The 22,866-nt window shown below is 35.4% G+C and overlaps 3 protein-coding genes and 1 pseudogene across 4 annotated transcripts; all 4 read right to left on the bottom strand.

Moving 5' to 3' along the window:
- Nucleotides 1–3,072: 3,072 nt before the first annotated feature.
- On the bottom strand, nt 3,073–5,882 carry LOC142627350 (uncharacterized). Of its 2 annotated transcripts, none has more exons than XM_075801195.1 (4): nt 5,551–5,882; nt 4,342–4,431; nt 4,157–4,253; nt 3,073–3,446 (listed from the first exon to the last, which is right to left on the bottom strand). In XM_075801195.1, exons 1-4 carry the CDS (start codon nt 5,789–5,791, stop codon nt 3,320–3,322), a joined length of 555 nt encoding a protein of 184 aa, XP_075657310.1. In that variant the 5' UTR covers nt 5,792–5,882; the 3' UTR covers nt 3,073–3,319. The 2 variants fall into 2 exon arrangements, with proteins under 2 accessions (XP_075657310.1, XP_075657309.1); XM_075801194.1 differs by having other exon boundaries at nt 3,073–3,435; nt 5,551–5,869.
- Nucleotides 5,883–6,512: 630 nt separating this feature from the next.
- Nucleotides 6,513–8,425, bottom strand: LOC142627692 (UDP-glycosyltransferase 708G1-like). Its single transcript, XM_075801559.1, has one exon. The coding sequence runs from the start codon at nt 8,266–8,268 to the stop codon at nt 6,871–6,873; it is 1,398 nt and encodes a 465-aa protein (XP_075657674.1). The 5' UTR covers nt 8,269–8,425; the 3' UTR covers nt 6,513–6,870.
- Nucleotides 8,426–16,447: 8,022 nt separating this feature from the next.
- LOC142629218 (UDP-glycosyltransferase 708G1-like) lies at nt 16,448–18,037 on the bottom strand (annotated as a pseudogene).
- A 655-nt stretch (nt 18,038–18,692) lies between these two features.
- Nucleotides 18,693–22,559, bottom strand: LOC142629991 (uncharacterized). Its single transcript, XM_075804049.1, has 5 exons — nt 22,199–22,559; nt 21,844–21,976; nt 20,474–20,598; nt 20,171–20,317; nt 18,693–19,037 (listed from the first exon to the last, which is right to left on the bottom strand). The coding sequence occupies exons 1-5, from the start codon at nt 22,394–22,396 to the stop codon at nt 18,903–18,905; spliced, it is 738 nt and encodes a 245-aa protein (XP_075660164.1). The 5' UTR covers nt 22,397–22,559; the 3' UTR covers nt 18,693–18,902.
- Between the last annotated feature and the right edge of the window lie 307 nt (nt 22,560–22,866).

Genomic DNA, 22,866 nt, shown 5'->3' on the forward strand with positions numbered 1-22,866 from the left:
GTGGATCTACAAGATTAAGACTCGCTCAGATGGGTCCATTGAGCGCTATAAGGCTCGCCTTGTTGCAAAAGGTTTTACACAGGAGTATGGGATTGATTATGAAGAGACCTTTGCACCCGCCTGCCCGCATCTCATCCGTTCGTGCCCTCCCCGTTGTTGCCGCTAGAAAATGGGATCTTTTTCGGATGGATGTTAAAAATGCATTCCTTAATGGGGTCTTGTGTGAAGAAGTTTACATGCAACCTCCTCCAGTCTCTCCATTGACTCCAACAAGGTTTGTCGCCTTCGCCGAGCATTGTATGGTCTTAAACAAGCTCCTCGAGCCGGTTTGCAAAATTTAGCTCTACTATTTCTCGCTCGGTTACACCGCCGAGTCCTTATGATGCCGCCTTATTTCTTCGTCGTACTCAGATAAAGGCACCATTCTACTTCTCTACATGTGGATGATATGATCATAATCGGTGATGACCTTAAGTGGCATACAAGAACTCAAGGATTTTCTTAGTCACAGCTTGAGATGAAAGATCTTGGACATCTTAGCTATTTCTTGGGGCTTGAAATCACTCGTTCCTCGATGGTCTTTATATTACTCAAGCCAAGTATGCTTCGATCTTTTGTCTCGTGTCCGGACTCACCGACAAGAAACCGTTGACACCCCGCTGAGCTTAATGCACATCCGACTCTCCCTGGGAAACCATTGTCTAATCCTTCTCTTTACGTACAATTAGTTGGCAGCCTAGTTTATCTCAGCCACTCGTCCAGTACATTTCTTATGCCGTTCATCGTGCCGCCTAGTATTTGTCTGGCTGCATTTCCACGGTCGACTCACTATGCTGCCGTTCGCGCATTCTTCGTTACCCGAAGGGCACTCTCTTCCATGGCCTTTTCTACTCACCAATCTCCTCTTGTACTTCGTGCATTCTCTCGATGCCGATTGGGCAGAGATCCCACCGATCGTAGGTCCACCACCACCGGCTATTGTTTTCTACTTGGCTCTTCCTTGATTTCTTGGCGAAGCAAGAAACAAACCTTCGTGGCCCGCTCCATCGTTGCGTAATATCGTGCTCTTGCTGATACCACATCTGAGCTTCTTTGGTTACGATGGCTTCTTACAGACTTAGGTGTGTCTACATCCTCTGCTACACCTCTTTATTGTGATAATCATAGTGCCATTCACATTGCTCATAATGATGTCTTCCATGAACGGACTAAACATATTGAGATTGATTGTCACTTTATCCGTTATCATCTTGTTCATGGTGCTCTCAAGCTCTTCTCTGTCTCCTCCAAAGATCAACTTGCAGATATCTTCACCAAGTCCCATCCTAAGGGACGCCTTCGTGATTTGGTTGACAACCTCAAGTTGGTCTCACATCCACCTTGAGTTTGAGGGGGGCTGTTAACGTACACTCATATGTGGGCTTGGCTGTTAACGTACACTCATATGTGGGCTTGGCCCATTTAGATCACTTACTTGTACTGCACACTGTACTACTTGTACTGCACTCATATTTACTTATACAGCACTCATATGCCTCCTATATAAAGGCACTCATGTATATTATTTTACTTGAGAAATACAATACTATTCAATTCAGTATTTCTAACAAGGCTAAAGTAGAAATTCTATCTTGTATAAAAAAAAGTACAAGTATACTCTAATTAATCAGCCCATCTAAACCATTATGAAATCCAACCTTCAAAAAGAATTTATACCCAAATGAGGCCTTGAACAAAGCTTGCCTCGAGACAACATGTTTCGCCACGTAGGTTACACTTATGCCTGTGAACAAACTAAGTTGAGTCGAGTATTAAAAATTCAGGTTTGTTTATTTAATTTTATTTCGCATATGAGTCGAGCTTGAACTCATCCCTAACAAGATTACACGTTCAATCTTGATTCATTTTATTGTCAAACATGCTTGTGCTTGTTCCCAAGTTACTTGCATAACTTTTTTTTTCCTATATTGATGTCACGGAAGCTACAAGAAAACAAACACGTTGCTTTCTGAATGAAAAAATAAAAAACTAAACACGTTAGCTTCTGAATGAAAACCTCGAATCCACGAAGGGTCCCTTGAATTCATAAGGTGATAAAGTCTTGGAATCCACCAGAGAGAAATAAACAAAGTCTGTAGTTTATAAATCTAAAAATTGAATTTCCTTGAAGGCTACAATATGTTTAAATAGTAAAAGAAACCATAGGGCAGCTAGGGCAATGCCCAGAAACCCTAATTCGCGCTAATCACGTAATTAGGTGGCAAAATAGTGATTTTTGCCAAAAATAGCAAAATTGGGATAATTGCGAAAATCGAAAATACTGTCTCTAAGAGACGTCTCAAAAATAAACGGGACCTTATTCTGATTTTTAAACTAGAAGTTATTAAGGAAAAACACATACTACTATAAATAGCAAAAACACCGTTTTCGGGGTCTTAACGTAGAAATTTGCCTAAATTTAGGCGATGCTCATGACAATTGGCATGAGTTTAAATCAAAATGTTGTTTCTCTTCAACCTGCCAAATTTCATGCGATTTTGACACTGTTGCCCTAATGGCCTCTACTGGCACACCCCCTTTGGTCTTGCGTTGTAACTTCCGGTGCCCCAACAGCTCCAATAAAGCATGTGTAGACTCTGTTGACTCTATCTACATCATATATATAGTAAAATTATGACTAAAATATTTTACCCCTTCATAAATTTATGAATTTTTACTATGAAGAGATTGTATATATTATTAATAAACTACAAATAATAATTTGATATCATATAAACTTATTTACAAACTTATACAATTCTCAAGGCAATATAAGTAATTTTTTAGATAAGTATGTATATAGAATTATAATATTGTATATAGTTAATCAAGCCTCAAATTCATGAGCTTGTTCACAAATACATTATCATGTTTGAGCTTGGCTCGTTTAGTAGTCAAACCTAAACTTGGGCTTGTGTTTGACTTGTTTACTAAATAAACGGATATAAACAAACCTTTTGTTGAGCTGAGCGAGTTATTCATAAATAATTTGGTTCATTTATAACCTAGTTATTATTACTGTCAAAACCAACCTAAGAAACAATTTAATATACCAATTGATTACTGGATTACCTACTGAACACCTTGTTACAAGCTTACAACATATGCCTGGTTAATTCATATTACATTCAAAACAATAATAGGAAGAAGAAAGTCTACAAATGCTATCCTGTTGAAAGAAACTGTTCCAAAATGTGATCTTACATGGTAGATATACCCATGATGCTAAGCCAAGAAACCATTATCTAAAGCTCCTTTTATTTCACTCCAACCTTCTGCTTCAAAGCCGCAATGAACTTCTCTTTATCCTCAGCTGACATTCCCTCTGCTGAACAATCTCCAACACCCCATTCTGCTCCACGTAAGCAGTACTTGTCTTGAGTTTCTTGGCGATTCCTGAAAATTTCCTAAAAATGAGTCCATTACAATCAAAGTTCTCAAATCTAATAAAAAGTAGACATCCAACTCAATGAGTATCTCTCGCCCCAACTTATTATTGGCATGATATTGTCTCTTTGAAAGTGACACATAGCCTCATCCCTCAAGGTTTTAAAAGGCCTCATACCTATTAGGGTCCATGTGATTCCATACAAAGCTTGATATTGTCCTCAAAATGAAATGCCTTGGACATTAATTGGTATGAGGCCTTTTAAAACCTTGAGGGATGAGGCTGTGTCATTCCCAATGAGAACAATATCATTCCAATTATGAGTGAGGGCATGACAGAGTACGTATAAATTTGGACAGCAATAAGATAACTCCAATTTCAGGAATAAATACTCAATGGCATGAAAATTAGCATCTTTTATGTGCAAGAGACGCACATAGATCACTATTAATCAGTTGGAAAGTCTTACTTTCCCTAAGGTAGCTGGAGCCTGGAGTAAGTCCTTTATATACATAACTCAGAAACTGAAATCAAATCTAATTCTAGCTCTAGCTCTTTTAACTAAATATTCATTTGTCTTAGGTAATTAGCTTCAATAAATCTTACTACCTGCATCACATTTATGATATTCTAAAACAAGTTACTAAGCTGCACAATCCTGGGTGTATAAGTCAGAAGTTGTTTGACACTCAATTTAATGCTAAAATTGGTAATTGGCCAGAAACTTACTTTTCTTTGTTCAACTTGGTTTTTTCAAGGTATTCCTTGAGCAGAGGAGATTTTTTGAATTTGTCATCAAGTTCTGCATACCTCTTCTGGTTTTCTTCTGTAAAAGAATGCCAGTATGAAGCCATTTGACATATTAAGCTTGAACTGAGTGTTAGCATAATGATAATCATTAGTGAGTATCAAACCGTTGAAGCGATTGAGAAATTCAATTTCGGGCAACTTAGGTCCAGGAACTGATTCTAGTCCAGGGAATCCTGACAGAATTCCAGCTTTAGCTGCAGAATTTAAAGCACAAACAATCAGTTCTATTATGGATTTGCATTTTGTTAATCAAATTTCAGTCAAAAAGATCCAAAATCTTAGTTTTTGCTTTGCCTTTTAATGTATGTCCCCCCCCCCCCCCCCCACATATGGGCAAACAACAAACCAAAATATAGGACAACATAGCTTGAACAATTTCCATCAGAATGCATGCCTAGAGAGGATATTCAACCACGTAAGCTCAACTGGCAAAAGTTTACTATTAGTACTTACTTAAATTGCATATAGCTCTAACTGTGTAGTCTGGCAGATTACTATGGAATCTGATTAGTCAACTAGTTGAATTTCTCCACTGCTAAGTAAACTTTCCTACTTTTTTTTTTCCTTTTTTTTTTTTTTTCTCTCTTTTGGGGATTAGAAATATTGTTAAGAAGAAATTTACAATACAACTCAATCAAGCAGCATCATAGCTGCTACCCACAACACACTGTAACAACAACTAGACACCTAACCAAACAAAGAGCATAAATCTAGTGGTACAAAATGTTTCACAACTATTAATACGGCCTGTTGTGATTGGTGCATAAGTGGAATTTGTAATGAGCCCATGTGAAAGTGATATTATAGGTTGTGAACTTTTTTGGTGTCTCTAGCATTGCTTAGAATCAATCAACATAGCTACAAAAATAAAACCACTAGAGCAATTTGGTATCATTTAGGCTACAGCAACCAACACACAATAATCAGAACTACCCAACCTACAGGCCACACAAGCTCAAACAACTAACAAACCATTTAACCAAGCTTCTGTCTAACAACAGAAAGGGAAAGGGATATATCATCCAATATACACCATTTACAACAGAGAACCCTATTCATTTTTCAAAATAGAATTTGCAGCATTTTCCTCTAGCCTTCAATCCACTGGACAAACTGCTAAGTAAACTAAATTGTTCATGTAAATGACATCTAAGCAACTATACCTAAGTTTTGTTAAAAATATTAATACATGCTATCAAGCTTTAAGTTTTTAGTGCATACATAATATAAAAACAATGTTATATTATAGGAGATACATATTCGAAAGTGACATGAAATAGAGCTAATGAAAGCTAGGTGGTGTATCTGATTACCTGGATTTGACCAGAGAAGAAGAACAACTGAAGCAGCCAAGGGAAGAGACTTGTAAAGAACTTGGCCAGATGGTAAAGAAGTTGAAGAAGAAGAAGAAGACCAAGAAGAACCGGAGGAACTTGTGAGTTTCAAAGTGCACCCAATTGGGATTTTGTTAATTTTATGGTTAGTGGGCTTCTCACAGACATTGAAGCTGGTTAATGAAAATTGAGAGAGAGGAGAGAATGAAGAGGATACCATAGTTCTCTCTCACTCTCTTGCTGAAAGAGAGGGAGGGAGATAGAATTTGCTGAAACTAACGGTGGATAACAATCGGTTAGAGATGCTGTAAGAACGCTCTCATACGTGGCATGCGTTTATTGGTTACATGTTTTGTTACGATTTGCATTTGAATGGTCAAGAGTGTCTAAGACCGAAGGTGGAAGTTAATAATAAGTAAAACATGTCAACGTATGGAGGTAGGAACTTGATAGATATAAAGCAGTAAAGAGTTGTGCGTGTTTCAAAGACAAGCAATCAAGCAAAAAGATATGTTGAAGTTGAACTTTGCGCTTTTTGCATCTTTTTGTTGGAACTTTTTTGGTTTGAGGGCTTTATCCAATCAGGCCACAATCCACAAAATTACAAACTCACAAAAGTTTCAAAGTGCAATTCATTCACCAGAAAGCCCAAACTTTCTAGTTACAAAATACTTAAGCAGCGGTCATTTGGGCCCACATTTTACCCTTCTCTCTTATTCTTTTTCTCTTCTCTTCCATTCATTTTCCTCAAACCAAACATAGGGTAAAAGTTTGTTTCTCACTGTCCTGGTAGCATTGTAATCAATTCTATTAATTAAATTCATGGTGGGGTTCATCATGAAGGTAAGATGAATAAACACCATATCACCGTACCCTAGAAATACTTAATAATTTTCTAAAGATCCAAATGGGCTTTGTAAACTCTCAATATAGGAAAAACCTTGAAATACAAAGTTACAAATCACAACAAAAATGTTAACAGAGATTCCTCCAGGCATCACCCATCAAATTCTCAGTGATGTACACCCTTTTGGCAATTTAAATGAAAATTACTATCCGTATCATATAAGAAAAAAAAATAGAAATAACGATAGCTCTAAGTCTACTAATTGTCCATTATTGAAGATAACAAGATACTCAATTAAAACCAACTAAACTAAATTGCTACGACATGAAAGGCAGATTAATGGGACTTCCCAGCAACAGTTGAAATAGCAGACATTGCTACACTTGGAAGAAGACTGATCTTTGATAATCAAAGCTCAAAGCTATCCATGATCCCTCAAATGCTCCTATTGCTCACTTCCACTCTTCAACCAATTGCTTGAACATTCTCTCACAATTCCCACCAACACCAAATGCTTTCCTTGCCTCTTCTCTTATGTGAGCTGCTTGCACTCTCAACAATTCCTTCCCCATCATCTCTCTAATTCTCTTCCCAATCTCTTCCCCCTTAACCACCATTTGATCATCTTTTCCACCCCATCCCCAACTCTTCTCCCAAACCCCAACCCCACTCATCTCCACCACCTCTGCATTAATCTTCTGATCCCCACCTTGTGGCCAAGCTAAAATTGGCACACCATGCCAAGCAGCCTCAAGCACTGAATTCCAACCACAATGGCTCACAAACCCTCCCACAGCCCTATGACTAAGTAACTCTCCTTGGTCCACCCATTTCTTCACCACCAACCCTCTCTCCTTCATCTTCTCTATAAGCTCATGCCCTACCACTTCATCCAAACCCTCTTCATCCTCCTTGTCAACTTGCTTATCCTTCACCACCCACAAAAACCTACACTCACTTTTAAGTAGCCCATGTCCTACTTCTCTTAATTGGTCCCTAGACATAGCTGTCCTACTACCAAAGCTAACATACACCACTGAACCATCTTCTTGTTCATTGAGCCACTTCAATGGTTCATCCCACTCTCCCTTCTCAAACTCGCATGGCACCAAAGGTCCAATAGCAAACACAGGTGGCAATCCTTCAATCACTACTTTTCTATTACTAAATGCTTCTAGTGCTTCTGATTCTAGTCCTTCAAAAGTATTGATCAAAACCCCATTTGATTTTGGGAGTTTAGGACTGTCTTCCTTGACTATATTATCAAAAAGACTATCTGGGATAAGAAGCAAAGGAGGGATTGACGATCTGGGTATTGGCTTAAGCCCTGGAATAACTTCAAGAACATCACCAAATATAGCTTTGGATGCAAAATTTGGGAAGTGTGAAAACAAAGAGAACATTCTTGCCGACGAAGGAAAGAGAATATAGTTAGATATACGTAAGCTTTCAGTGACTGGAATCACAGAGGAAATCAAACTTACATCATAGATGAGAGCATGAAGAGGTGGAGAAAGTGAAGTAAGGAGAGGAGAGAGGAGGTGGGCTGAACGACGAATCGTTTCAAAATGAAGAAAAAAGGGGTCAGTGGAGTTGGCAGTGGAAGGGTCAAAAGGGAGGAGATGGAATTGCAATTGTGTGACTTGAGGGAAAGCTGAGAGGAAGCGGGTAATGATTTGAGACTCAGTGAGTGACACAGTGGGGTGAGTGGTGATGAGAGTGACAAGGCAATGGTGGTGGATAAGCTTTGTAGCAAGTCTAAGAAAGGGTGTGAGATGGCCCATACCAGCACTTGGGAGAAGAGCTACGTGAGTTTGATGAGGCTGTGAAAGCTCATTACAAGTTGACATGGTTGGTTGAGCCTGAAGGTGTGGTGTATGACTGTATGTAATTCCTCAAATTGAATGAATCCGGTCAGATTGAATTGGAATGTATAAGTGTGAAATTGTATATGTGAAGTCTTAGATCCAATATCTATGGACAATAAAGAGTGTTAACTGTTTCTATGGACACTATTAGGCCTTGAAATTATTGGTCGAAACTAATGCTAAGTTGCTAACAGGTTAATGATACTCTTACATTCATTTTTTTTTTTTCAGTCTTTCAGCTTTTAACATAGTTGGTGGAGCTTTGTATGACTTATGTGATTCCTCAAATTGAATGAATCCAATTAGATTGAATTGGATTGAACTGTATGAGTGTGTATGAAGTAAAATGTGCATATGTTAAGTCTTAGATCCAATCTATATGGACATTGAAGAGCGTTATCAGTTTCTATTGGCACTAGGCCGGAAGGCCTTGAAATTATTGATCTATGCTGTGCTAACTAGTACGGAACCCATGCTTATACACGGGAATGATAAATTGAAGTTGTGTTATTAATGTTAGCTTGAGTTATTAAACATACAGGACATTAGTTCAACCAAGACATTTAGAAGTACTAAAATGGTTTTACGCTAAATTTCTCATTACATTGTTATTATGTATATAATTTTTAAAGCTACTATTGGATACTACATATATAATATCAATTCATAATCATTGTACGTGAAATTCTATCAAATACAACACAAAATAAAAAGAATAGATTGATCAAATAGTATCTCCTAAATTGAATTGAGATAGGTGCATGGGATCATTCAACTTAATTACAACTTTTTAAATTCAAAATCTTTTGCAAACAAAATATCTAAATAGACGTAGTATAAAAAAATATGCTCATTAGTTTAAAGAAAAATAACAACAAAAATCTAAACAATTGAATTTTTATGGAACGCTCACAAAAACAAAATCCAATTTTGATTCTAATTGAAAATCTTTAAGATTTGGTTTTTATATATATAACCTAGTTAGTAATGGATTGTACATAGTCATGATATATTACATAAATTAACTTATAAATTTGAATTATTTTTGTTATACAAAAAAATGGCTCATAAATTTAAAATCATTCAAACTCTCTTTTCCTTTAATTTTATATATAGAGTTAGATTTCTAATTAGGTATTTTTTATAGTTAATTTATATTAGACTCCTCGTTTTTTTATACATGATTAACTCACTTGGCACAAAAATTAAAAAACTTAAATTAGATAGGACACGTGGGGTAAAATTAAACTCTAATTGAAATCTAATTTTTACACTTAATTAACTCACTTGACACAAAAATTTAAAAGCTTAAATTAGATTGGACACGTGACGTAGAATTAAACTCTAATTGAATTTCAATTTAAAATTTAATTAAATTTTTTTCTTAATTTTGGATATATATATATAGGGCAATGATATTCTTACATTCACGTGTGAATATTTTTTTCTCCATTTAAATTATATATATATATATATATCAATTATGAATATATATATAATATAATAAATGTAAAAGGAGTGAGAGAATATTTTAGGAAAGGTAAACTCCAACCTAGCTCGTCTCTACGTACCTTTTATAGCCAACTTTATCTTGAGAAACGACCAACACCGCTACACGTACAGACACCGGGAGCCATAAATATACTGCGTTGTAAGGTTTTACATTCAAACATCAATTCAATCTTCCTTTTTCTTCACATAAAAATTGAGTCATGGCATACCCCATATCTAGAATAGAAGTTGCACCGTTGTCACAATATGGGCGTCACATGAAAATGAATCAATGATTATTAATGACATTGTGGCCCAGACAAGGAAACTGGTAAAGCAATTTGGGACGAACCATTTAAGTGCACGCTTTTTATCCTGTTTTTTATACTATATATATTGCTTTGGTTTCTAATTTTTTTAATGTTGTGTGGATTTAATCTTTGTTGTTATTTTTTAAATAGAAATTATTGACGTGACATAGGACCTTAAATTAAATTTTAATTTTTAATTTTAGCGATGTCAATAATTTCTATTCAAAAAATAACGACAAATACTAAATTGACATGACATTAAAAAGTTGGAAACTAAATTGACAAAATTAATAGATTAGGGACCAAACTAAAAATATGATGTAAATGATATGAACCAAATAAGTTACCCAAAATTAAATTATTTTTAATTATTAATTACGGGACAAAAGTAATAATGCCTGTTTGTGGAGGTAGGATTAATAGGAAAAAAGTGTTTTAGTAGCTATGGACACTTGAGTCAGCAAAAACATGCCTTGTAGTATTAGGATACAATAAATATTTTTAGAGCTTGCACGTTTATAATGAATCCTACCATAAATTTAATTAGTGTGGTCAATCATGAATTTGAGAAAATAAGGGGGTGTTTGGTAAAGTAGTTTGAGATGAGATTTTTTGTAATTTTTTTTTGTAATTTTTTGAAATACGTCTGGGTGAAAAAATGTGTAATGTTGTTTAAAATGTAAAAATATGAGTTTGAGATTACTCACCAAATATGCCCTAAAGTATTATGTCGCTGTACTTTGGAAAGTACTTAAAAATTACTCAACATTTTGTCATAACTATTGATATCATTATCTCTTTTGATTGATGCATAATAAAAGTAATATCGGTGGTGGACTCTAATAAAAGTAATGTTGCTTCAATCACAAGAAGTCATATTAATAAGGGGGTGTTTGGTAAAGTAGTTTGAGATGAGATTTTTTTGTAATTTTTTTTGTAGTTTTTTGAAATACGTTTGGGTGAAAAAGTGTGTAATGTTGTTTAAAATGTGAAAATATGAATTTGAGATTACTCACCAAATAGGCCCTAAAGTATTATGTCACTGTACTTTGGAAAGTACCTAAAAATTACTCAACATTTTGTCATAACTATTGATATCATCATCTTTTTTGATTGATGCATAATAAAAGTGATATCGGTGGTGGACTCTAATAAAAGTAATGTTGCTTCAATCACAAAAAGTCATATTAATATTGCTTTGATCGATATATATTTTATCATGCTTCAATCACAACAAATTATGTTAGCAATTGTAAAAATTGTTGTATCCTTATTATAACAAATTAGGCCAACCCTAGATATAAACAAATTTAACCGTTTCACCTACTCAACTTAACTAACTTAGCCTTAAGCCAATTAAACTGGGGACCTCTTGCACAATTGGTCATCAAAATTTTTCCTAGTTCCCCCAATTAAATATCTAAATTATTTTCTGCCCTTCACTACCTTTTTCTCGAATTTATTTTTATAATTTTATGCCAAATCATACTAACCTTTCTCTTTAGCTTTTATGAAATGGCATTACCTCAAACATGTACTCCCTTTGTAATGTTTGTATAAACGCAACATGTAATTCTATACTTTCTCACACTATGGATATCCTAATAGAATTTTCATTTTTTTGAATTTTTTTATTATAAAAAGTATCCAAACTATGGACGAAATGACACTTTCCTTTTACAGTTTGTAGATGAATGAAACTACCCTCTTGAAATTTGTATAAATTAGTAGGAACCAGGGTGGTCGATACCGTACCGGTACCGGCCGTACCGGCCGGTACGTACCGTACCGGTCAGTGCACCGGTACCGGTACACTTCTATTTTGTATCGGAAAAAATACCGGCCGTATCGGTCGCGTACCGGCCATACCGGCCAATTTCGGGCAATACCGGCCAATATCGGGCGTACCGGCCGGTACAGAAAAAAAACTTTTTTTTTTTTTTAGTTTTGTAATTTTTGAATTTTTGTAAGGACATAATAATAACTTATTTACACTAACTTATTAGTATTATTTGTTTTTTTAGTATGCAATGAACAACTAAGCTTTCTATTTTTTATATTGTGTTTTTTTTTTCCTTTTAATTAATACTAAAGTTTAAAATTATGAATAATTTTTTCTGAATTGAGGTAATATTTTATGATAAACTTTTATATTTACTATAATATAAGTGAAATATTATATGCTTATAACTATGGTTCTAGAGATTTTAGTGTGTGTATATAATATATATATATATATATATATATATATATATATATATAAAATAGCGGTAAACCCGAAACGGTACACCGGTATTGACCGGTATCCGAAATATATCGTACCGGTGGCCAAACCGGTACAACCTCCGGTACGGTATTGACTTCCTTGGTAGGAACATTTTTTAAAAATAGAATATTTTGAGCATATATATAATTGTTGCATTTATATATTTCGTGAAACCTTAATTGAATTTAGTATAATTTACCATCTCCTTTTATCTTTTCTCATATTATGATATATTGATATTTGGTCTATCTTCTACTATGACTTTCATATCCACCATGTTTCTTCATCTTCATGATTTTTTTTTTTTTTTGAGGGAAATACAATAATGTTTCGTGAGCACACCACATTTCTCCATTTTAATAAATAAATATTGACCTCAGATCCACAATATAAAGGATTGGTTTATTTTAAAGGAGTGGGTTAGGCGGTCCTTAATAAAGAATGGGAAAGGGGGTTGGTTGCTACCAAAAGCCATTATTGGAAAATACCATAAACAGGTGACGTAAATGCAATGACTAAAGAGGTGGTTTCTATGGACACTAATAGGCCTTGAAATTATTGATCGAAACTAATGCTAAGTTGCTAACAGGATAATGATACTCTTACATTCATTTTTTTTTTTTTTCAGTCTTTCAGCTTTTAACATGGTGGAGCTTTGTATGATTTATGTGATTCCACAAATTGAATGAATCCAATTAGATTGAATTGGATTGGACTTTATGAGTGTGTGTGTGTGAAGTAAAATGTGCATATGTTAAGTCTTAGATCCAATCTATATGGACAATGAAATGTTATCAGTATCTATTGGCACTAGGCCGGAAGGCCTTGAAATTATTGACCTACGCTAATGCTAATAGGGTAATGATATTCTTACATTCACTCTCATAATTTAAATGTGATTTTTTTTTTTTTGCCATTTAAAATATATACATCAATTATGAATATAATGTAAAATGAGTGTAAGAGAATATTTTACAAAAACTAACTCTAACTTGTGGGTTCCAGTTAGCTCAATTGATAAAGTCTTTGATAGTTGAATAAGAAATTTGAGGTTTAATTCCCAAAAACCGATTGGTGTCTTAGTCTGATGATAAAGAACTATTATCAGGAGTGGACGCCATAGATTGAAACTCTTTAAAAAAAGTAAAAAACCAATTCTAACCTACCTCATCATAACGAGTTCAAATCTTCTATCCCACTTTTCCTGATCCACTCTATACTCCACAAATAAAAATTTGCAACATGTTCACCTAATTAATTAAATACTACCGTTATTTTAACTTTTATGTAATTAATAAGGTGAATATATAATGAGTTTTTATTGATAGAATATAAAGTAAAATAAAAAAAGTGGAATAGAAGCCATAAGTAACATGTGACCTTTTATAGTCAACTTTACCTTGAGAAAACGACCAACACCGCTACAAACAGGTTCTATAAATATACTGCGTGGTAATTAAAGTTTTACGTTCAAACAGCACTTCCATCTTCTTTTTTCTTCATACAAAAATTGAGTCATGGGCATACCCCATATCTAGAATAGAAGTTGCACCGTTGTCACAATATGGGTGTCACACGAAAATCAATCAATGATTAACGACATTGTGGCCCAGACAAGGAAACTGGTAGAGCAATTTAAGAGGAACCATGTCAACTTGTAGTGTATTGATGACCTTTATCTGTAATGCACTTCAGTCAGCAAAAACGTGCCTCGTAATTTTGAGAAAATTTTTAAGGACTCATGGACTATGTCAATGTGATGTAACGTTTTCTACTCTCACATTTATGATGAATCTTGTCATAAATTTAATTAGTACGATCAATTACAAATTTGAGAAAATGAAGTATTATATTACTGTATTTTGAAAAATATTTAAAAATTACTCAAAATTTTGTCATAACTATTAACATTATTATTTCTTATATATGATTGATATATAATAAAAGTAGTGTCGGTAGTAAACTCAAATAAAAATGACGTTGCTTCAATTAGGAGAAGTCATATTAATATTACTTTGATCTAAATCTACCATTGATACATCTTTTAGTATGCATCAATCCAACAAATCATGTTAGCAATTTTAAAAATTGTTGTATCTATATTCTTATTGTAACAAATTAGGCCAATCCTAGACATAAACAAATGAAACCATTTCACCTACTCAGCTTAACTAAGCCTTAATCTAAATTAAATTGGGGACTCTTGCACCGATTGCTCATCAAAAAATTACCTAATCCCCCAATTAAATGTCTAAATTATGTTCTGCCTTCTAATACCTTTTGTCTTTAATTTGTTTTATAATTTTATGCCTATTTACACCAACCTTTCTCTTTGGGTTTTATGAAATGACATTACCTCAAACATCTACTCCCTTTTTAAGGTATGTATAAATGCAACATGTAATAAGTCTATACTTTCTCACACTATGACTATCCTAATAGAACTTTCTTTTCTTTTCTTTTCTTTTTTCAAAAAAAAAAAAATCCAGACCATGGACGAAATGATACTTTCCTTTAAAGATTTGTGAATGAATGAAACTACCCTCTTGTAATTTGTATAAATTAGTAGGAAATTTTTTTTAAAATAGAATATTTTGAGCATATATTTAATTGTTCTATTTATAAAATTTTGAATAAGGAGTATAATTTACCACTTCCTTTTATCTTTTCTCATATTCTGATATTTTGATATTCGGTCTATCTTCTGCTATGACTTTCATATCCAATCATGTTTCTTCTTCTTCTTTTTTTTTTTTTTTTTTTTGAAGGTATACAATAATGTTTTTTAAGCAAACCGTATTTCTCCATTTTAATAAATAAATATTAACCTCAGATTCACAATATTAAGACTTTTAATTGCAATGACCAACAGTGACCAAGTTTTAACAATAGTTTTCATTATTTTTGGGTATAAAATTTAAGGCAACAAGATGTTGTTGATATGCTATAGCTCATAGACTAATTAAACATATCAGATACTTTAGTAGTTATTCAGCGTAAATGGAGGATATTCCTCCACACCATTATGATGTAATTTTAGTAGATTATGGCTAATTTTTTATTTATGAAAATCTAAGATATTCCTTCTCAAAAAAAAAAAAAAAAAGAAGAAGAAGAAGAAGAAGAAGAAGATGGCGTTGATATGGAAAAATGATACCATGTATTAGATATATGGTATCCATAAAAACAGTGTTGCTAGTAGTAGTGGTGACCGTAAAATAGTGTAAGTAACGGTGAATTGAGGGTGGTCATAAATAATAAAATGGTGGTAACGATTGCAAAGCTTGATGGTAAAGATGGTCATAACATGTGCTTGAGGTGGCGGTTGTGACGCATGGTAACAGTGGTGGTGGTGCAACAATGAGAAGTGATAATGGTGGTGGTAACGATGACAATGATGATGCTGATTGTGGTGGTGATGAGAACGTTGGCTGGCAACTACAATAGTAATGATGATGGATGGTGTCTATGTGAAGAGTTATTGTGGATTTGTTTATATGATAACATTGATAAAATCTGAAAAAAGAAAAAGAAAAAAAAGAAAGAGATTTTAGTATTTTAAAATTCCAAGGTTCTAAATTTTATTGACTTATTGAAATTGTTGTCCTGTAAATCCAAACAACGAAAATAAACAATAAAAATTTCCAAATTACAAATCAATATTCCACCTCCAAAAAGAATTAGGAGACAAGTTTATCAAAGCACAAAGCTTGTCATTTATGGCATGTTTGGATGTTTAAAAAAGGAGGGGGAGTAGAGTAGAGGGAAGGGGAGTAATTCAATTACCTTGTTTGAGAGTTTTTTAAAGAAGGAGGGGGAGGGATTTGGAGGGGTTTGGAGAGATTTCAACTACCTCCAACCCCCTCATTTTTAATTCCTCCAAATTGGAGAGATTTGGAGGGAGAGTAGAGCACATAAAATTATTTATAAAGTAAATTACCTAATTTACCCTTATTATATTTATAAAATTACAATGTTAAAAACAAGGGGAATGGCTAATTACTCCCTTCCCCCTTACTAATTATAAAAACATCCAAACAATGTGGAGGGTAATCATTCTCCTCTACTCTCCTCCCCACTACTCCCCTCCCCTCTACTCCCCTCTACTCTCCTCCCTCTCTAAACTCCCAAACAGGCCATTAGATCCAGAAACAGAACCACTTTTCATCTTCCACTCTGCAACAAGTCTTTTAAAAGTCATCTCACAACTTCCACCATCTCCAAGAGCTTTCCTTGCCTCTTCTCTAATGTGTGTAGCTTGCCCTCTCAACAATTCACTACCCATCATCTCTCTAATTCTCTCCCCAAACTCATCCCCCTTCACCATATCCTTTTCACCCCACCCCCAACTTGTGACCCACATCCCAAGCCCACTGCTCTCCACCACCTCTGCATTAATCTTCTGATCCCCATGCTGTGGCCAAGCTAAAATTGGCACACCATGCCAAGCAGCCTCAATCACTGAGTTCCAACCACAATGGCTCACAAAGCCTCCCACAGCCTTGACCAAGTATCTCTCCTTGGTCAACCCAATTCTTCACCACCAATCCCTTTGCCTTCAAACTCTCCATGAGTTCATGCCCCACCACCTCTTCCAAACCCTCTTCTTCCTCCTTGTCAACTTTCTTGTCCTTCACCACCCACAAAAACCTACACCCACTTCTAATTAACCCATGTCCTATCTCTCTTATTTGATCCCTGGACATGGCTGTCCTGCTACCAAAGCTGACATACACCACTGACCCAACTGGCTGCTCATTGAGCCACTTCAATTGATTATTACCCAACTCTCCCTTCTCAAAATCACATGGCACAAGAGGACCAACAGCAAACACAGGAGGCATCCCCTCAACTACTTTTCCACCATTAAGCAACTCTAGTGACAGTGCTTCAAGTCCCTTGAAGGTATTGATCAAAACCCCATTTGACTTGGTAACTTTGGGACTGTCTACCTTGAATATATTTGCAAAAAGGTTATTTGGTATAAGAAGTAAAGGAGGGATTGAAGATCTGTGTATTGAAGGAAGGCCTGGAATTTCAACATCACCAAGCATTGCGGGATCATCATCACTAGCTTTGGATGCATATATGTGGAAGTATGAAAAGAAGGATAACATTATAGCTGATGAAGTGAAAAGAATGTAGTTAGGAAGATGTAAGCTTTCAGTAACAGGAATAACAGAGGAAATCAAAGTCACATCACAAACAAGAGCATGAAGTGGTGGTGAAAGTGAACCAAGGAGAGGAGAGAGGAGATGAGCTGAGCGACGAATCGTTTCAAAATGAAGAAAAAAGGGGTCAGTGGAGTTGGCAGTGGTGTGATCCAAAGGGAGAAGATTGAATTCCACTTGGTTGACTTGAGGGAAAGCAGCGAGGAAGTGGGTGATTAGCTTAGACTCAGAAAGTGAGACAATCGGGTGGGTGGTGATGAGGGTGACATTGCAATGGTGGTGAGCAAGCTGTGTAGCGAGTCTAAGGAAAGGTGTGAGATGGCCCATGCCAGCACTTGGCAGAAGAGCTACATGAGGATGAGGATGCAGAAGATCATCACAAGCTGACATGTTTGGCAGAGCAGTGGAGGTGATTTAACTCTAGAGGATGAAACTTTAAAAGAGAGAGCCAACTCTCAAGGCTAATTGTTAATGCACACTGACTCAAATGTGTCCAACTGTGAAGTACCTGTAAAGAGAAATGCTAGTGCTACAGTTTTACCTCCCCACTGTGTCCTACGTATCTTCTAGTGCTACGGCGTACCAATACGCTATTATTTTGAGAACTTTCAGTTAACTTACCCCGCACAAGTTTCATTACTCATGAGAGGGAGATACAATCATACAAGTCTTCAAAGTACAAATATAACTATCCTCTAACATAATTGGCAAAAGCACAGGCGTAACCACAATATATTCACACTTCAGAGAACAACCAACACACTGACACTAATAACAATTAGCATCCCATGCAGAATATGCATCTCTCATTCAGAAATTGATTATACAAAATTGAGAAACGGCACAAATTCCAGATCGAGGAGGAACCTGGGAACTGATTTAAAATCAAAGGATGAATGGTTGTTGGTTAGCAATTAAGAAGGGAAGGTCACCAATCCTTCAATTTGATCACCCGTGCCGTGTGTGCGCGCCTTCATGCACAGCATATGAGCGTATTCATAAATATATTAATTCTGAGAAGTCACATGGAATCAACAATTTATAAACAATACCATTAACCGCTCTAAGATCAATGCTTTTCTTTTTTGTGATCTCCAGATAGAACAAATTCCACGTGTTTGCTGAAATTCTACTTACTAAGCTCTGCTGTCATTGATTTAATCAAACTGCAAGTAAATGAGGAAAATTTTATAGATCCTTCAATTGTCTCTATAGGCTCTTGATGACTATGATGATGATTGTTTACATGTCTGTACAGTGAATTTCACACTTTTTGCATGACTTAATAGGAATTTAACCACAGTACAATTCTTCAACAAAGCACACTTCAGCCTCACCTAAGGATTCCCCCTTCTAATCTGCTAATTATTTTGAAGTTTATCCTTCTAGCATGGCCTTGGCAGCATCAATTAGAATAGGCCTAAAATCAGCTGAAGCTCGACCAAGCACAGTGTATCCTTCCTTGTCTTCCACATCAACATCTGCTCCATGCCTTATTAAAAGTAGAGCTACCTGTCAAACAAACACAAATCAAAATTTATCATGGAAGAAAAAATTGCTTTGATGCATTCTGCCTCATATCTGCTACATGATTTTTAAATCATCTTTCGTGATGCATTATATATATATATATAAAATAAAATGAGAAGGTTACTCAGTCTCTTGGTACATTGGGGATATGTCTAATAAAACCTCAGACAAAATGCCACTTTTATGAGAACTAAAAATTTATCAACCCACACACAAAAGAAAAGACAGGAAAAATAAGAAGAAAAAGATGGAGAAGCAGCTACTGACTATAAGATGATGAAGTATATACCTACTGTTACTTAACAGCTCAACCCTAGCTCATTCAATAATTTTTTCAACAGGATCTGCAAACCAGGCCAAAGCTCAATATTCAAATCAATAATATAATAAGTCAATGATGAGCAACACCATGCTTGGCTTAAGCTTGAAAACAGTTCCCATACGCATAATGTGGCTACTTTTAGAACAACCGCTTTAGTTTTTACTTTTTAACCACAAAAATACTTGTAAAAGATTCAGATGTTAGAGCAACCAGCAAGATTTAACAAACTGAGAACTTTTCCCATTATATATGTATGTCAACATGTAAGATTGTTCATTCTAACGCAAAGATCCATTGAACTTGGCAAAGCTCATGAAGGAGCTTAAGCTTGGATAAAACCAAATAAAACCATGATTTATGAGAGAAAGAACAGGTTGGTTCAAGCTCAATCTAAGAAAAAACATTGCATAGATGGTCTTCAAGAGAGGAAAAATGAAATTTCTTCTTATCCAGGAAGTTTTTGGCCAATGTGAACGATTAAACTAACCACCAAGCATGCACTTGCTAAAATTAATCCTTTTCCCAAGCATCCTTCTTTCAGCTTTATTTTTTGCAACGAAAAGCAAGAAAGCTATATCTTAACTATATGAGTAAAATGATGAGGCCTCAGACACAGCATAGGCAAAGTAGGCTCAAGCCGCTCAACAATGCATTGTCCCAACACAGAGAAGAGGAAAAAGATAGGCCTCAAACATGCAAAAGTGAAGGTATTAATAAATTAATTTTTACTGAAAAAAAAAATTCAAGTGAATATTACAAAGATATCTTCCCTGGCAACTCCAACCAAGCTTACCTCTTTGTAATAGCAAATAACCGCATTCATAAGAGGAGTTTGACCAGCTTTATCAACAGCATCAACCTCTGCTCCTTCCTCAATTAAAAGTTCACACAATTCTGAGTTCCCTGTGCTAGCTGCCCGATGCAATGGGGTGCAACCAACCTGGAGGCAATGAATGTCATACAGCTAGTGTTAAAAGAGAAAATGCACAAACATTAAAAATGATGTTATTTGCATGAAATGTGCTCGTGAAGATGAAGATATAGAAAACAGAGCTCTGAGATATCAAGTGAAATTCTCTAGTGTGAAGTTACAGGCCTTGTCCTTCAGATTAATCTTTGCCCCTTGTGAGATCAAAATTTCAGCAATCTTCATCCATCCCTTACTGGCAGCATAGTGAAGGGCAGTGCGACCACCATTATTTTTCATATTAATATCAGCTCCTGTAAAATGCAAAAATCAGAACAAATGGGATTCTACATCTTGCAATTTCCCAAAATGCAAACAGGAAGGTTAAAAAAATAAAAAGAGGTAAACAGTATAAGGCACTAGCCCCTAAAATGTGCTATCTTATTCTTTTGCTACAGCTATTATCAAGAAGGATATAATCTTAGTTATTAAACAAAATCTTACCAACTAAACAGCTCCCCATATTATCTCCCTATAAAATAATAGCACATATGCTTGTTTAAGATTTAGAGTGAGCAAAGTAATGGCACAGTTTCCTAAGCCCAGGTTATTTTTTGCCAATAAATCAAACCAAAAATTCATGATCAATCAAATGGTGCAGATTGATGGGTAGAATGGTGATCCACTCGCCTCTAATACAGCCTAAAATGCCCCACATATCTTCCTCCTAGATGAAATGCTACGTTGATTTAGAAGCTTACAAATTTAGGCCTATACATGAAAAATAAGGGGGAAAAGAATTTGGGAACAAGAACTGTATACCATACCATACCAATGCCAATAAATACATGAAATCCATTTTGTGTATAGATAAAGTGGAAACTAAAGAAAATTTGATGTAATTTGGTCCTTTGTCTGACAATTCACATTAATTCAAATTCAATTCATTTCTTTGCCAGCAATCTTATCCCCTTACATACAATTAGGCCCCCAAAAGAAGTTCAGTTCAATTTTTTGTCCCAAAACATGACTTGGGCAAAAAAAATTTCCAATTCTATTCATTTAGCCAACTCATAGGGTTTCCGAATAATATCCATACATGACTAGTTTGGAGTTCATTTAGAGACCAAGGGCGCATTTGTATAAGCTGTTTCAAAATGGCATTTTGGGTTTAAAATGAGCGTTTGTAAAAAAGTGCTATCTATGAAGAGTTGCTATTGCGAAACAGTGTGTTGGGTTTCAAAAACTCGCTTTTATCTCCTAAATTGCCAAACCAAATAGACTCCAAGTATACAATAAAAGGGTGCCTTTGTATAAGCGGTTTCAAAATGACATTTTGGGTTTAAAATGAGCTTTTGTAAAAAAGCTATCTATGAAGAGTTGCTATTGCGAAACTGTGTGTTGTTGGGTTTCAAAAACTCGCTTTTATCTCCTAAATGGCCAAACCAAACAGACTCCCAAGTATACAATACAGTGCCAATCTTGACATGAGAAACAATAATAATTCCAAAAAACAACTATGATAAAAAAAAAAAAAAAAAAAAAAAAAAAATCCTAACCTCTGCTTAACAAAACTTCCACTATTTCCAAATTCCCAATGCTCGCCGCAGAATGAAGCGGCGCCCACCCTTCTTCATCTGCACAGTTTATCACAATCGCTGATTCATCGATTGCTGATAGTACCTTCACCACCTGATCCCATGAAAACCCATTATAACTCTCAAAAATGCAAAAATATTCACTTTAACTCCCCAACAGTTTTATACAGAACTCAATAACTCCTAATACTTCCCAAAAATCAATGCAGATATTGAAGTAAAATCCTCATGAGTGTTCTTTGTTGCTATATATATATAGTCATTTTCTCACAGTTTTCGCGGAAAACAAACAGAGAATAAGAGAGAGAAACGATACCTCGGGATGAGAAGAAGACGCGGCGACGTGGAGGAGGGAGCGGCCGTCCTCGTTTCGGAGAGAGAGGGCTTTGGAGAGCTGGTTCGGAGAGAGTGATTTGAAGGTGGAGGCGTCGCCGGATTCAGCGGCTTTGAAGAGCTCGTAATCTTTGATCTCAACCTCTGGTTTCGTGTTTGGGGGATCGATTTCCATGTCCATGCCGGTCGAGGTTTAGGAAGAGGTTTCTGGAACTCACAAAGAGTCTCTGCTCAAAATTTTGCCTTAAAATTTTTCATTCAAATCCACTTTGGTCCCTACTTTAATCCATTTTTGTCTATTCCGTACACTTTGGTCTATTTTCGTCTAATTTACGAGAAGGTATTACGTAAGACGGTCGTATTTTTATTGTCTCACTGACATGTAGATCCATGCGAGACGGATGTATAAGCATATTGTCTTACTATACGTGGAACTCACACGTTAGTGAGACAATGTGTTTATACGCCCATGTTATCCAAGATTTTTTTTCTACTTTACACTTTAGTTTGTTTAGTCCATTTGGAAGATGCTTTGAGAGGAGAGTTTTGTGTAAAAAGAGTTATTTCATTAGTAATTATATCACATTCTTGACGTAATGTTGATTTCGATGATGCTTTGAGAGGAAAGTTTTGTGTAAAGAGAGTTGTTTC

Source organism: Castanea sativa, chromosome 3 (assembly GCF_040712315.1).
Source record: "Castanea sativa cultivar Marrone di Chiusa Pesio chromosome 3, ASM4071231v1".
Taxonomy (NCBI): domain Eukaryota; kingdom Viridiplantae; phylum Streptophyta; class Magnoliopsida; order Fagales; family Fagaceae; genus Castanea; species Castanea sativa.